The sequence below is a fragment of the Sorex fumeus genome, unplaced genomic scaffold, assembly GCF_029834395.1.
Source record: "Sorex fumeus unplaced genomic scaffold, SorFum_2.1 ptg000006l, whole genome shotgun sequence".
Classification (NCBI taxonomy): domain Eukaryota; kingdom Metazoa; phylum Chordata; class Mammalia; order Eulipotyphla; family Soricidae; genus Sorex; species Sorex fumeus.
In genome coordinates this window covers 36,979,415-36,996,307 of record NW_026606063.1, presented here as the reverse complement: position 1 = coordinate 36,996,307, position 16,893 = coordinate 36,979,415, and the positions used below count along the sequence as shown (strand labels likewise).

Genomic DNA, 16,893 nt, shown 5'->3' with positions numbered 1-16,893 from the left:
AACAAGAGAGTCCCCCGCCCCCACTCTCCCTGAATAAGTTGGTTCCTCACTTTACCACTTTAGAGAAGGAAGACTTATGACTTGAAAACTGAAAAGGGTGGGGAAGGGAAGCCCCTGCCATAGAGGCAGGCTGGGGGAGAGGGGATGATGGGGGGGGGGGGAGGGTTGATGGGAGAGAAACTGGGGACACTGGTGCTGAGAAATGTACACTGGTGGAGAGACAGGTGTTGGAACACGATGTGACTGAAACCTAATCCTGCTAATCATGAACAGCTTTGTAAGGGTTTATCTCACAGTGATTCAATAAAAGAAATTAAAAAAAAGTATTGAACAGAAAAAAGAAAAGAAAACTAAAGGGAAAAATGGAACTTAACAGCAAGATAGAAAAATGCCCCGTCTCTGAAATTGGTGTAAAGGAACCAAGACAAATAGCTAGAAAATTTCATCAACTAAATTTGGGAAGCACCCCAATCTTAAACCACAATTCCAAGTCTGTCTGCTAATTTAAAACCAATTCAAATTAAAGTAAGGATGACATCGGGATATAGGATTCCCAGAGTTGGGAAACCAGTAATGGAGGTTTGGGGCCCCCTCTTCCATGGAGCTGGAGACCAGGCATCCAAAAGTCATGCTCTCTGGGGAGCGCACAGGCCCTCCTTTCCTGCGCCAACTTCTGATGGGGTTAAGATCTGGGGTAAGGACAGTTGCCTGAAGAAATGGAAGGAGCCAGTCTCCTAGCTGAAGGCCGGCAGCACCAAACAAAGGCCATCATGCAAAGAAAAATATTTGCTGAACCGCCAACAAAAATCCTGTCAACTGTGATTGATTTTATTTTAACTTGATGTCTTATTCAGAGTGACCAACTCAGTCCATGTGAGGAAATAAACCCAAATCCTAGCATCACAATAGAGCCAACCACACACACGCGCGCGCACACACACACACACACACACACACACACACACACACACACACACACACAGAGGCATTTAGGCCCCCAGAAGGGAGGGAACAGAGAATGTGCCAGCTGTCTACTACCCGTCCCAGTTCCTCCCTTCCCCAGTCAGGCTGCTGAACTTTAGAATTAATAACTGAAATTGCTGTGGGCTGTGTCCACATCTCTAGTTTAATTCCTAAGAAAATTGTTTGAGCGGTGCCCAGGTAAATAAAAGTATGGATATTCTTCTCTTGTTTTGGGGGAGTTGGGTATTATAGACCAGTGGCTTTCAGCTGAGGGCTGCTTGAGCTCTTTTCCTGGAACCCCAAGGGGACAGACATCTGGTAATGTAGGACACGTTTTTTTTTTTATCTTTACGGCTAGTGTGGTACGACTGGCATCTAGTGGGTAGAAGCCAAGTTGCCGCTCAGCATTCTGGGATGCACAGGACAGTTGCCGCAGTGAAGAATTATCTGGTCCAAAATGTTGACAGGATCGAGGTGGGGGAAACCCTGGAGATAAATGCTCCCTCTGATGGAAGATGCATTAACAAGCACAAACCCAACATTATGCACACCAGTAAGACTAGTAGAGCTTAAGGAGCTGATTAATACATCCTCAAGAAAGTCAAATATTTGCTGTGAAATCAGAAATAAAATCTGAGGTGCTCGAGTACAGTTGCACAGATGTTCCCACGAATGATGGGTTAGGTTCCAGAAGAAGCCAGCCAATGCACAAAGCAGATACAACTGCGTAAGTACTTGCAAGAAGCAGAGTCAGAGAGGTGGAAAGAAACCTAGTGAGGAAAGATGACTGTCCAAACAGGAAGAGAGAAACCTGTTAGTGTTCTCACTGGAGACAGGGACAGACTGGAGGTGCTTCCTCTAGGAAGGTTGGGAACATTCCCCTGTGTTCCTGCAGAGTGCCTGGAGCTAAGGGAAGAAAGAGAGAGAGGCAGAAGTCAAGGGCCAAGCAGAAACCTTTCCTGAAGTGCATCTAAAAGAATACAAATTGGCAAATAATGATCCTGATAAACTTAATTTTGAGGATGAATTGTTACCTACAAATATATTAACCAAAGGATTAAATTAGTCACACATTCTTGGTTTTTCAGACTTAGAAAAAAAAGTCATGTTTTTTTTTGGGGGGCCACACCCAGGGGTGGTTAGGGCTGAGCCCCACTCTGCTTGGATGTCACTCCTGGCAGTGTTTGAGGGGACCCTGCCGGCACAGACCCTTAAAATTGATCCGTCCAGCCTCCCCTTTATTTTTTACTTTTTTGAAAAATACTTTTATTAGGCCTTATGTAAACACTAATGATCCTTAGCATACAACATTAGCCAGCCACTGCTCTAAGATAACTGTTTTTCTGACTTCTAACATCTCTGATCATTTTTTCCCATTGACCTTCTTAATCATAATCTTTTTGTGTTCTCGCTTTTCTGGTGTAGTGGATGTTTGTAGAGACATCTCTGTGTTAGCAGTGCTGGTAGTTCATTCATTCTCATTATCGTGGGTTTTCATCTTATGAAGGTGCCACAATTTTCCCCTTGGATTGTGGATGGTCTTTTAAATTGTTTCTAACTGGGAATTAAACGGGAGAAATAAGGCAAAGGACCGAGCACATGCCTTGCATGCAGGAGATGTGGGCACAGTTCCTGACTCCACGTGTCTCTTCCATCATAGTCCCTTGAGCACCCCCGGGTGTGGCAAAAATACAAAACCAACTTGCTATTACTCCTATGTATACACATAAGTACTTCTTGTTCCTTATCTACAGAGGACTGAAATTGTGTGTCTTTAGCTTTAGTTAGATACTATCCATTCTCTAGGGTGGTTGTAACAGTTTAAACTCCGTAGGGGCAGCCCTCCACATCCTCACCATGAGGAAGAGTCTTTCTGCTTTTGTCTTAGCTGTATAATTGTATCTTGTTGTGGCATCAGTTTGCATTTCTCTGACTAATGCTGCTATGAAGCACTTCTCATGACATCTTGTGTAGAGTTCTTATTCTGGCCATTTGCCCATTATTATTTGTCTTCCTTTATACTTTATCTTATTTAGGCTTTTGAGCCACAGCCTAGCAGTGCTCAGGGATTACTTGTGACTCTGTGATTAGGGATCAGTTCTGATGGAGTTCAGGGAACTATATGAGGTCCTGGGGATTGAACCAGGGATCAGTTGCATCCAGCAGTGCTCAGAGCTTATCCCTGGCTCATTGTTTAGGCAATCTCTCTTGGCGGGGTTTAGGAGACCATTTAGGGTGCTGTGGATTAAATCTGTGTTTACCTGTGCGAGGCCATGTACATATCTGCTGTACTATCACTCTGGACTGTCCTTTTTTTATTGATTGGTAAGGATTCTTTATTCTGAATGTGAGTTGTTGGATACGGATATCACAGTTCTCAGAGAATTGAGGTGAAAAAGTTTGACTCAAGAATTAAGCCAAAGAAGGGATAAATTAAGAATGCATAAATCAGGGATGTAGAACAAAGGAAAACTCACATAAAACATAAGTGCTCACAGCTACTGCTGGTTGGAAAGGACAAGGACATGGAGAAAGAGGAACAGATGTAGGGAGCAGCGGTGGCCCTAAACTTATGAGAAAGCATTTCAAAAGACTTCCGAAGGAAGATAATTAACTGACTCGAGTTTTGAACTCTGGCCAGTTATCAGCTCTAAATATATGCTCGTTTTCTAAGTATGCATGGTTGGTGTGTTCAGTTTCTTCTTAGAGAATGTATCTTCTCCCCCTGCAGTCATAATCAAGACAAGGGATGCGTAAAAGAAACACTACTTCTGGGGCTAGGGGGGAGTAAGTCACGTGCTCAGCCTGTGGCTGGCTGGTTTGATCCCCAACACCATTACCCCTGAGAATTGCTGGGTGCAGCTGTGGGGAGGCTTGAGGTCAGGGGGAGTATCTGACACTGCAAGATTCAAGCAGCACCACACTGTTGCCTCCTCACATGCAAACTGCCACCTGGTTGTCTCAACACTCATCAGGAGGGACCCCTGACGCCCTTAACACACACACACACACACACACACACACACACACACACACACACGCACGTATGCACACCTTCTGTAGGACCCCTTGGGCTGCCTTGAAATTTGCTAAAAGGACATTGAGTGTGGATTCTTTGATGCTTCGAGATGTGTCCGCCCATCGTGGCTTCAGAACTTCTCAGCAACGCAACACCCAGTGTCCGGGTTGACATGCTCTTGGGTCTTTTCATGTCATTTTTCTTTAGCTGCTGGGATGAGGTTGCCAAAATCTGGTGTGCGCCTTCTTTAAGTCCATCTTTCTGTCCAGGGGAGTAGCTTCAACAGCAAGGCACCTGGTCTTTGTGTGTGAGGCCCTGGGTTCAGTAATCCCTGGTTCCACAAAAACAAATACAAATGAATGATAATCCTTTTGTTCACTTTTACTATGTAAGTTTGGGATTTTTCTGATTTTGGGGAAAGGTAGTCGCAGAACACTGCATTATGTTCCAGTTTAAGTGTAAGACTGCATTTAAACCATTCCTTTAACTTTTCTCCTGACAGTTGAAACTGGACTGGCGCCCAGAAGTTTTGGCATATTCTTATGTTCTATTTTCTGTATACCATGTAGCCTCTGAGCTTCTATAAAGAGCTTTCTCCTACTGCCTCCAACACCCACTACCTATTTATTTTTTTCCCTCTCTGTCTTCCCTCTCCTCCCTTTCCCACCTTCTCACTGTTTCTCCTGTGATCATCTTTGTGATGGTTCAAGAAAATGTATATTTGGAGCAGTGGTTCTTAATACTCTAGTGGAAAATACTGGTTCATTCATGAAACATTTAAGCATTGAAGTTGGGAACTGTGCCCGATGTCTCATCTAATCTTCAACATTTCTGCACTTTACCTAGTTTAAACTTGCTTTTTAGTAGTTTTAAACCTCTGTAAGAGTTTTAAGTTGACCATATCATACAATATGTTTGAAGGGACTGAATCACTGCTACGTATTGAATTCATGTTAGGTACCAGACGCTGCACGAAACCCTTTATATATTTTATATGCAAAGTCATGAATGAGGATTAGAAGGGTTCGGAGTTTAACTTCATGGTTGGCTGGGTCTCTGTTTGCAAAATCCATCTTCGTAGTTCTATGCCATTTTAACTGTAAAAATGTACTGTGATACTTGTGTTGATATCTGTGTTGTATGCAAAATTCTCTGGGAATTAGAAAATGAGCCTTAGAAGTCTAATAGGGTTTTTCAGCGAAGGTGGCATTTAAAATACAGGCCATAAGGGATCAATTTTTGGGTCATGAGGAGACAGAGAGATAGTACAGGGATAAGCTCTTGCATATGGCGAACTTCAGTTTGATTTCTGGTACTGTATCTGGTCCCCAGACAACTGCTGAGAATAAGACCTGAACACAGCCAGGTTTGGCCCAGAAACCACTTCCACCACTTCCACCACCAAAAGAGATCAAAATTTCAAGGCAAGAGCTGAAGGAGGGCACTGTTGCTCCATAAGGAAACTTATTTACAGACGTGCAGTGTGCACAGAAGTGTTGTAGCAGGCATCTCTGTGTATGCCACAAGATGCAAAGCAGGGAATGTGCATGTACAGGTGACTCCAGCGCCTGCGAGCGTTGTGGACCCAGTCGGCCGCCCCAGATGGAATCAGCCGCAGCAGTATCTTGAGCAAAGTCTGTGGTCCGGGAGGGTGTCCCAGGGGTGAGCTGAGAGCAGTCAGGAGGTGATGACAAAAGTTCAGGCAAGTGCCTGAAGTGGGAGGGAAGAGCTCTATAAGTCGGCACCTTTCATCCATTCATCTGGGCTGCGTGCATCTTTCTGAACCTTTGTTTAAAAAAACAAAAATCTCAGATGTCCAACAACAGATAGTGGATAAAGAAGTTTTGATATATACACTGAGTGTTCTGTAGCCCCAACAAAAAATAAAGTCATGCAATCTCTGGCAACTTGGATGGGATTAGAGGATATCACAGTGAGCAAATGAAGCCAGAGGCAGAAGAACAGATGCAGGATGATCTCACTGGTCTATGGTACAGAGAGAAATAAATCAAGGGTATGAACAATATCAATTGATACTAAGCCTTTGATAATGGAGTTCAGTCCCGAGAGTGCCAGGTTTGGGGGAATGGGGTGGAGAGGGAATGAATAGGTTGACTGGAAGTCACATGGGAACATAGATGGAGAGTCTCAACCACCTGGGTGGTGCTTGGCAAGTAACAGCATCCTCCAAAACCATAGTTGTCAATCCCGTAAGCAACGGGGGAACGGTGGGAGGGAAGGATCGTGGGACGGAGGTGCCAGGGACAGACTGGTGCAAGGGAATTTTTGCAGGTTGTTAGTTCTCCTGAATAGGTCCTCTGACTTAGGTTTTATACATTCATTTACTGTTCCTAACTTATGGGTTTCTGGTTTTGACTATTGCAAAGATTTGTTATACAAATCCTATGTGTGTGTTTTGACATAAATGATCAAGATTTTTCTCCAGCAAGAAAAGAAACTAGGACCCCACTGCTTGTTTTGGGCGTATTGTTTGTCTTTCTTTATTTGGTGGTGGTTGTTGGGCCACACCTGGTGGTGCTCAGGACTTCTCCTGGCTCTGTGCTCAGGGATCACTCCTGGGATCAGGGGACTGTATGGGGTGCTGAGGATCAAACCTGGCTTAGCCATGGGTAAAGCAAGCCTTTCCCCACAATACTATCTCTCTGCCCCTCTTTTTCAGAAAAAAAAAAGTTGATTTTTGGAGTGATAGTATAGTGGGTATTGTCTTGTCTTACTTGTAGCCAACCCAGGTTCAGTCCCTAGCACCTGATACAGTTCTCTGAGTCCCTTGGGTGTGATTCCTGAGCACAGAGCTAGGAGTTAGTTCTGAGCACCACTGGTCCAGGAAAAAAAAAGTGATGTTTTGAAATAACTTTACATTGATAGAAGAGTTCCCAAGTTTGTACTGACTTTTTGTATACCTGTTACTCAGCTTCCCCTCAAGTATATGCCTTATACTTAGTCTTGAAGTGTTGAAAGTGTTTTAGACACATATTTTTAATAATGTTTTTATTTTATAAAGTAGTTCACAATATTTTATTACATTTAATATTCAAACACCAATCCCACCACAATTACACCTTCCCACCACCATATTTCGGGGACATACCTATGTGGAAAAGCACACACCCAAGCATATTGTTTTGTGTATTTATTACCTAACCTTAGGTCTTTAAAAAAAAATAAAATTTATACCCCCCCAAAATGCAAAATTTTTGTTAAAAATTCAGCTTATGATATATGCTCTGAGTTTACTAAATTCTGTAAGAATCTATCAAAATACATCAAACAAAATGGTGGAGCTTTTGTAACTCAGTATTTTTTTGAAAAAAAAAAAGCATATGCCTTCCATAATTATGGTAATTTAAAACTAAGAAATTAATGTTGATATATAATACTATTAAACAGATTTATTAAATTTATTGCTAATGTTGGGCTGGAGCGGTAGCACAGTGGGTAGGGCATTTGCCTTGCAAGCGGCCAACGTGGCCAACCCGAGTTGGAATCCTCCGCCCCTCTCGGAGAGCCCAGTAAGCTACCAAGAATATCTTGCCTGCACAGCAAAGCCTGGCAAGCTACCCGTGGCATATTCGATATGCCAAACACAGTAACAGTTGTCACAATGGAGACGTTACTGGGCCCGCTGTAGCAAATTGATGAACAACGGGAGGACAGTGACAGTGATTGCTAATGTTGTTGTTGGACCCCAAACCACACTGTCTCATACTTGAAACAAATGTGCCCATGGTTTTGTAGTACTTTACCTAAAGTGCTTTCATTTGGCCTTATAATATCTGATCAAACACTGTTTTCCAAGTGACTAGTACAAAATTCTTTGGGGTCTTTATTTTCCTTAGGAAAAATCATTTAAAATCAATCCATGTGGGGCAGGAGCAATAACACAGCAGGTAGGGCATTTGCCTTGCATGTGGCTGACCCGGGTTCAATTCCCAGTATCCCATAAGGTCCCCTGAGCACTGCCAGGGGTAATTTCTGAGTGCAGAGCCAGGAGTAACCCCTGTGCATCGCTTGGTATGATCCAAAACGCAAAAAAAATAAAAACAAAATTAATCCATGTGAATGAAAGTTTGTTCCTTTTTTTAAAAAAGGAATGACATAAAGTTAACTGCTGTGAAATGAGCACGCCAGAGATGGGGTAGCCCATTCAGTGTCATGCAGCCACCACCTCTGGTTCCAGAATTTTCTATCCAAGACAGAAATTCTGTATCCCTTAAGCAAGGACCCCCTGTTCCCTGCTCCTCCCAGTTCCTGATCACCTCTAATTTACTTTGTTTCCTTATGAATTTCATTACCCCAAAATCAAACCTGCACCCAAGTAAGCAGTTGGTCTTTACTCCCCCTCCTCCCAGCCTCAGGGAATCACCTGTCTGTCTACGTTTCCATTTTTGTGGTTAGTCCTTTCTGGGTCTTTCATATAAATGAAATCAGACAAAATATTTTCTTCTGTGACAGACTTTTTTCCTTAGCATTTTTATTTTTAGAAAAAGCAATTCTTTTCTCAAAAAAAAATAGTGTATAAATATAGCAGAAAATTTTCCATTTTAAGAGTGCTGTTTTGTGGCATTAATTACACTCACAGTATTTTGCAACCATCACTTCTACTTTGACATCTTTTTTCACCACCCTTGGTGGAAATTCTGTAGCCCTTAAGCCATAGTTCCCCAGTTCCCACTCCTTCCAGCCTCAAATCCACTCTTACCGTGAATTCTTCTATATTTTATGTATAATTCTATATTTTGTATTATGTTATATATTATATAGCGTGTATTATGTTATATACACAATATGCATATATGTATTACACTTACTATATTGATAACAGGTTTTTTATGTAGTATAATGGTACAGTGTGCAAAGTTTCATAGGAGTCTTTGGGTCTTCAGAAAGCAGAGCAGGGCATTGGATTTAAAAGAGACTATGCCCGGGGGCTGGAGCAATAGCACAGTGGGTAGGGCGTTTGCCTTGCACGCAGCCAACATGGCCAACACAGGTTCAATTCCCAGCATCCCATATGGTCCCCTGAGCACCGCCAGGAGCAATTCCTGAGTGCATGAGCCAGGAGTAACCCCTGAGCATCGCCGGGTGTGACCCAAAAAGCAAAAAAATAAATAAATTAAAAAAAAATAAAAGAGACTATGCCCGAGATAATTAACAAAACTGTGATCTAGGGATGCTAGGGATAGGGAGGACCTGGGATAATGGTGCGGGGAGGTGACTGGTAGTCTGGTATAGCAGAACAACACATACAGAACAGTCAGTCATATTGTACTGTAGTACTATTATAAAAAAAATAAAAAGGAAAGGAAATAAAAAGGGCCGGAGAGATAAGACAGCAGTTAGGGCACTTGTCTTGCACACAGCCAGTGCATATTTGATCCCCGGCAACCCATATGGTCCTCCAAGCCCCACCAGGAGTGATCCCTGAGCACAGAGCCAGGAGTTAGTCTTGAACACAGCTGGGTATGGCATGAAAAAAATAACAAAACCCAAAATGAAAGCAAGCAGGCTATGTACTAGGATGCACTGGGAGAAAAAGAAACTATAATAAAATCTCAATTAGTATTTTTTAGGGACTAGTCATGTCTGATTTTTTTTTTAAGTAAGTACATTTATTTTCAGGACAAGAGTAAATTGTATGTGTTTTGAAAATGGTGTGGTATTTAAAAGATCCTCATGGAAGCAATTCTTTTGTAATTGTAAAGGGTGGACAGGGAGCCCGGCAAGCTACTGAGAGTATCTCACCCGTACGGCAAAGCCTGGCAAGCTACCCGTGACATATTCGATATGCCAAACACAGGAGCAAGAAGTCTCACAATGGAGATGTTACTGGGCCCACCCAAGCAAATCAATGAGCAACGGGAGGACTGTGCAGTATAAAGGGTGGAAAGTAATTTACACCTGCCCTATTCTGTTTATCTTTTTATGGAATGGATACTTGCATTGTTCTCACCATTTGGCGCTTGTGATTTTGCTGCTTGGACACTGGACATTGTCCGTGTCCTGGCACTCAGTTCCTTGGGATATGTACACCTAGAATATGGATAACTGTAAACTTAAATCCCAAAGTGATAAGACCAGTCTTGACAATACTGGGTTTTATCAGATTTCTCTAATCTGTGTGTAATGCTATTTCATTGTATTTGCTTCTATTTCCTGGATTCTTATGGACTTGAGCACATTTTTACATATTTACAAACTATTTGGACTTTCTAGTTCATAATGTCTATTATTGCTTTGTTGTGGTGGTCCACCTTTTAGGAAATTGACATCTCCACATAATGTTTCTTCTGTATTCCTACAGAACAAATAGTGGAAAAAGATGAAGGCCCATATTATACTCACCTGGGATCTGGACCCACAGTTGCCTCCATCCGGGAACTCATGGAAGAGCGGTGAGTGATGCTGAGATGTTCCAGGGCAAATGGGCAAATCGTTAGTGGAATATAGCTAAGATTGCTCATTCGTATTGTCTCCTACTGAACAACCTATAGAAAGGAAAGCCTGGCACATACGAGATAGTGTACAATTGAAGGAGGGTTCTTATGCTTCCAGCATTGGGTTTTTTCCCATTTATAGGTCCATCCTTTATATTTTCCCTCCCCATTCTTTCTCTCTTGAAATATGTTTTATTGAAAAATGTGTTGAGTGATTATTTGTGCTATAGAGTTTCCCACAATCTGAATTTTGCTGCTAGATTTTTTTTTTTATGGTTTTGTTGAACGTGTTCCACCTACTCTAACATATGACAAACTAGCAATTAGCTCTAAAGGTGTGTCGGAGTCAGATTGTTTTTTCCTTTCTTTCAAAACCACAGGTGGTGTTTTGTTCCTCCACTTGGAGGAATGGAATGTCTCTTCTTTGGCCTATCAGCCACTATTCAGGTCTCTCCTGAGTTCTTCGAATATGATCCTACAAATCCATTGTTTTTTTTTTTTGGTTTTGTATGGCAGATGTTTGGGCTTATATGCTGCATTTACTCAAGAAGTCCTGATTTCTCTTTATTAAATGGAGGGAAACATTTAGAAAATAGATTCTGGGTTCTAGGGATTTTTATTATTTCTAGGCCATTTCAAGGAATCTGGGGATTTTGAATTTGTTAGTGTTTAGTGTCTCAGTACATCAAAAATTCAGACTCTAGGTGGTGATGGTTATTTGACAATAGGGATCCAACTTAAGACCTCACACATGCAAAGTATGTGCTCTACCACTAAGTCACATCCAGGGCCCCACAATTTTTATTCTTTAATTATTTTTAAAAAATTTTGGGCCACACTGAGCAGTACTTGGGAGGTGCTCCCAGGTGTGTGTGGGGTGGGAGGGGTCACTCCTGGCATTGCCTGGGGAACCGTATGGTGCAGGGGATGGAACCTGGGTCTCCCACATACAAAGCATGTGCTCATTACATCGTCTCTCTGGCTCCTGTTTTGGTTCTTTTAAAGAAATTTGTATTTGTAAGGATTTTTAACTTCAGTGTATTTTAAAGTATGCAAATGAGTATAGGTATGAAAGTTAATAAATACTCTAAGTGCCAGTATTTGGAAAGGATATGTGTGTGTGTGTGTGTGTGTGTGTGTAGTGTATATCTGTGTATGTATACCTACTGATGGCATTTTCATAAAAGCATTCATTTCATATATTAATAGTAATGGCAGAGGCTGTAGGGGTAGTATAGCAGTTAAGGCACTTACCTGGTTCAAACCCTGGCATCACCTATGGTCCCCTGAACCCCCTCAGGAGTGAACCCTGAGTGCAGAGCCAGTAGTAAACCCTGAGCACAGATGCGTATGTCCTCCAACAAAACAAAAAGGTAAATATCATGTAGACATAAACACAGGTTTGCTTAAACATATACAGATGCATGGAATATGGCACCCCTTAAAATGTCCACAAACTTGGGAACCAGATCTTTTCTGAACAGTGGAGCCTAAACAGTTGTTACTAAATATAACATGGCACATGGGTTTGAACATGAGTATCAACATGCCGGAGTGAATAAAGGCTAAGATGGTGGAGGTCAGGGACCTTCTTAAACTGCTCCTCTGACCCTGTTAACGTCACTGGAGATACAGACATTCTAAGTAACTCGTCTCCAACAGCGTTGCATGCAGCCTATAAATGGAAGCCTTCTAGAAATGAATGAGTGCCTATGAGCCTGTGAGGAGGTGTCAGTGGCATATGTGCAATATATGTGTGCTTTGGTGAGGGCTGCATGTGCCCACTCCTGCTTTGAGTGTTTGTGTGTTTGTGCATGTGCATGTGAGTGGTGGTATCAAGCTATGATTGGAATATTGTTTTCCAATAATAATAATAGAAATACTGGTGATTTTTTTTCTGTCATACCTGCTGTTGCCTAGAGGTTACTCCTGGCTCTGTACTCAGGAATTATTCCTGGTGGTGCTTGGGGGACCGTATGGGATGCCGGGGATCAAACATGGGATCCCATGACAGTGTACAAGGCAAATACCCTACCCACTGTACTAGTTGGCTCTGGCCCCAACTTTTTTTTTTTCTTTTTGGGTCACACCCAGCAATGCACAGGGGTTACTCCTGGCTCTGCACTCAGGAATCACCCCTGGCGGTGCTCAGGGGACCATATGGGATTCTGGAAATCGAACCTGGGTTGGCCGCGTGCAAGGCAAGTGCCCTACCCGCTGTGCTATTGCTCCAGCCCCTCTTTCTTTTTTTTTTGAACAATTGTTTTTTCAAAAACTTTAAATTTTTCCCCCCTATTCCTTTTCTTTTTCTTGTGATGATCAGAGTCACACACCCTTGGGGTGGTGGTACTTCACACACATCTTTGTGGCTCCAAACTGCAGAGTTCCAGAATCTCAATCTGGGATGAGGGACTGTGCTGGCGATTGAACCCATGGCCTCTCTGGCCTCCGGCTTGCAAGGCAGGCGCTCTGCCACTAAGCTGCCTCTCCTGGGTCCTGGGGCTGGTGATTCTTAAAGGAAGCCTGACACAAGTTCAGAGGACTGCTGGAGAATCAGATGTCCAGATTGATCCGAGATGAGTTTTTGGTCACCGTTTTGTAAGCCATCCAGACAGCTCCCTCAACTTTTCATTATAGAGGAGTGTATTTTGAAACAAGGATTTGAGATAGTAATCAAGTGGAGGCTCGCCTCTCCTGCCCCCTCTCCACCCCCGCGTTGCTTTTAAAAATAACAGCTACTGGAGGTTCTTCAGAATCTGATCCAAGGAGGAATTCCTCCCAAGACCAGGAATACTTGTGTGTTTCTCTTCAGCAACTGGTTTATTTTTATCTTAAGGACCTTGTAAATCATGTAACAGATTGTGTTTCCATCTTTATGCTGGCTGCCAGTCAGCTCAGAGCCAGATTTGTGTACCCCATTAGGAGGAACGTGATTTCCCATCTTTGGCCTGTGGGAGTCTCTTCGGGTTTACTCCCCGGCCCCTCCTGACCCTGCCCTAAAGGCGTCTTCAGAAGCTCCCGGGTGTCCCTGCACCGAGAGATGCTCCCGGTTCTTCTCCCAAAGCTGCAGCACAGCCTTGCTAGTCTGCAGTCTGTGGATCTCCATCATGCCCACCTCTCCCCATGTTTGTTCTGATTTCATCACCTGCTATTTTTATCCCTCAGACATCTTTTTACATTCTTTTCTGGAACAAGGGAGAGAATAGACAGGTGATGAAGATCAGCTGGACTGGTTAGTGACCGGCCGGGGCCCCAAGCTTTGTCTTCCCCTAGACCACTCCCACTGTCCTCTCCTTCTCCAGAGGGCCTCTTTGCAAACTGAGGTCGCTGGTGCTTTTAGGATTTTAGCTTCAATGAGGAAGATTTGGAGGAAGGAGAGGGAGGTGAAAAGCAAATCCTAATGTATTATGCCCATTTCTCTCCTGGATTTCTGGGGTCCTTGTTGCCTTAGATTCTTTTTTTTTTTTTTTTTTTGCTTTTTGGGTCACACCCGGCAATGCTCAGCGGTTACTCCCAGCTTTGCACTCAGGAATCACTCCTGGTGGTGCTCGGGGGACCATATGGGATGCTGGGAATCGAACCCAGGTCGGCCTCGTGCAAGGCAAATGCCCTACCCACTATGCTATTGCTCCAGCCCCAGTTGCCTTAGATTCTTGAGTCAGTTGCTTAATCCTGTTTGTGGACGGTGGGCTATAGAGAGCCACGTTCTCTACCCAGGAGGGAGGAGTTAATTTAAATGCTCTCTTTCATTCTTTCTTTCTTTCTTTCTTTCTTTCTTTCTTTCTTTCTTTTTTGGGGCTACATCCAGCAATGTCCAGGGGTTGTTCTTGGCTCATTACTCAGGAATTATTCCTGGCAATGCTTGGGGGACTATATGGTATGGAAGGGATCAAACCCAGGTCAGCTGTATGCAAGGCAAACACCTTACCTACTGTACCCGACCCCACTAAATTTTCTTTTTCAAAACAAAGCACTAAGAATGTGCTTGCAAATTCTAAATTTGAGGCAAGTCATATCATTCTGGTGATAGAGTACAGACTGGAAGCACAGCTATAAATCAGTGACTCTCAGACTCCATTGAATTTGTGAATCTCCCGGAGGGCTTATGATGGTTTAGACGGCTGCTGGTGTGGCCCATGAGTCTGATATGGGGTGCCAGGGATTGAATCTGACCCGGTACCCCCACGACTCTGATCCTGCCCATGTTCCCTGGTGATAGAGTCCTGAGGTTAGATTAAAGTTCTAGCCTCTCCTGGCAGGCTTAGTTTAGAGTCTATGACTTTAACTATGTACCAGAAGGGTTCCTTCATGAAACACCAGGAAGTAAGACATTAAATTTAAAAAAAAAAAAAGAAGGGCTAGAGAGATAGTATAGCAGTAGGGCACTTACCTTGCACATAGCCGACCCAGATTCCATTCCTGGCGCACCCCTTATAGTTCCCTGAACCCCGGCAGGAGTAATTCCTGAGCTCAGAGCCAGAAGTAAGCCCTGAGCACCACCGGGTGTGGCCCTCAAGCAAAAAAAGAAAAAAGAAAGAAAAAAGAGCTCAGTTCGTGGTTGGTTGGATGTCTTTAACACAGAGAGACGTTCTAGCCCATGAGACTGTGCTGGGTTTGCCCTTTTATTTGCTTTCAGGTAGGAACTTCACTTGCAGGAAGCTTTTCTCTAAATGGTAGGATGGTGGGGAACAGTTCTGGTTGGAAAGCCTCCGTGTCCTCAGCTCACCCTGCTGTGGATCACATGATATCCTGTCCTTCTGGGTGAGAGCTATGTGGTCACCGCAGCCAGGCCTTTGCACAGCGACTGAGAGCCAGGCCCACATTGGCAGCTCACTTCCTGCTGCTGTCGGTTGAATTGAAAGTTTTCCAGGAGCAAAACCAGAAGCAGCATTATCTGGTGTCTGCGTCTTGCACCAGTTCATGCTGCACCAACTCCCAACTCTTCCGAGTCTTAGGTGCATTCTGGAAGCTGCTATGCAGCCTTTGAATTTGAATAGTTATCAGATAGTTCGCCCCTTCCCTCCCCTTCCCTTCTAGTGAAAGAGAGAACACTGCACTCAACAGAACCTTAGCTCAGCATTTCAAAAATACTATTTTTTTTCTCCTAACAAAAATAAGACATCTATAAAACAAAAACAGAAACAAAACCCACCTCCTAAAAAAACTTTTACAAAAGACGAGCGTGAGTAAAAAAGACTCTCCAGCAGTCATTCTCCCCAAAAGAAACATTTTTAAGTTTGATGCTTGCCTTTTATCCCCCACCCCCCATTTAAAAAGAGATGCATATGCATATAAAGGAATATGCATGCTAGATGGCATTAGCCATAAACCCACCGTGTTGGTACATAATCTTCTATCAAATCTTTTAAAAACTTTCCAGGGACTGGAGAGATAGCACAGCGGGTAGGGCATTTGTCTTGCGCGTGGACGACCTGGGTTCGATTCCCAGCATCCCATATGGTCCCCTGAATACAGCCAGAAGTAACTCCTGAGTGCAGAACCAGGAGTAACCCCTGTGCATTACCAGGTGTGACACCCCCCCCCAAAAAAAGAAAAAACTTGTTCTAAATTTTAAAATACTTTTATTTGGGGGACACATCCAGCAGTGGTCAAGGGCTGCTCCTGGCTTGGAGCTTAGTTAGCTGTCTCACCCAGCAGCAAGGCCATCCCCACAAGAGATGAAACCTTCTGTCTGCAGTGGGTGGGTTTCAGCCCTTGAGCTATCTCTGCAGGCCCTGCCAACACCTTTTTAATGAATACATGGTTTTATATGAAAATTCACTGTATTTAGCCTGTCTGCACTGGATATTTAAGGCTATTTTTTTTTTTTTTCTGATTTTTTGGTCCATACCCAGTGTGCTCAGGGATTACTCCTGGCCGTATGGTCAAGAATTACTTCTAGTTACTAGTTACTACTCCTAGTAATTACTCCTAGCTCAGGAGACGATATGGGATACTAGAGATTGAGTCTGGGTCTGGCACATGCAAAGCAAGCACCCTACGTGCTGTACTATTGCTCCAGTCCCTGGATATTTTTTCTAACTTTTTGTTAATGCAACAATGACTCTCTTGTTACTAAATCTTGGTATATTTCTGAGGTGGAAATTTCTCGAAGTAGAGTGAATGAGATAACCTGTGCAATTGCAAAAAGTAGGATAACATGACTCTCAGTTAAGCATTATGTTAAAATAATATGCCACGATCAAATTGGATTCATTTAAAAACTACAAAGATAGTTTGACAGTCTGTTAAGCAAGCATACCATGATAATTGAGCCAAGGGGGAAAACCATTCAGTAATTCATCTCTCTCCTTTGATGCTAAAAACGTATTTGAAAAATAGAATCATTAAAAAAAAATTTTTTTTTAAGCGTCCTTAGAACAGGAGCTCCTTAGAAAAACCCTTCCAATCAGGAAGTTGCCGCATCGATCACAAAGCCAGCGAGTTTCATGCTCA

General features: G+C 43.1%; 1 protein-coding gene across 2 annotated transcripts in view; it reads left to right on the top strand.

Annotated features, from left to right (window-relative positions):
* The window catches only part of TET3 (tet methylcytosine dioxygenase 3), a 109,016-nt gene that overhangs the window by 68,939 nt on the left and 23,184 nt on the right, over positions 1 to 16,893 (top strand). For both annotated transcript variants that reach the window (XM_056125718.1, XM_056125728.1), the window contains exon 5: positions 10,305 to 10,395. In XM_056125718.1, coding sequence (XP_055981693.1) covers positions 10,305 to 10,395 — 91 coding nt within the window. The remainder of the gene's footprint in view (positions 1 to 10,304; positions 10,396 to 16,893) is intronic.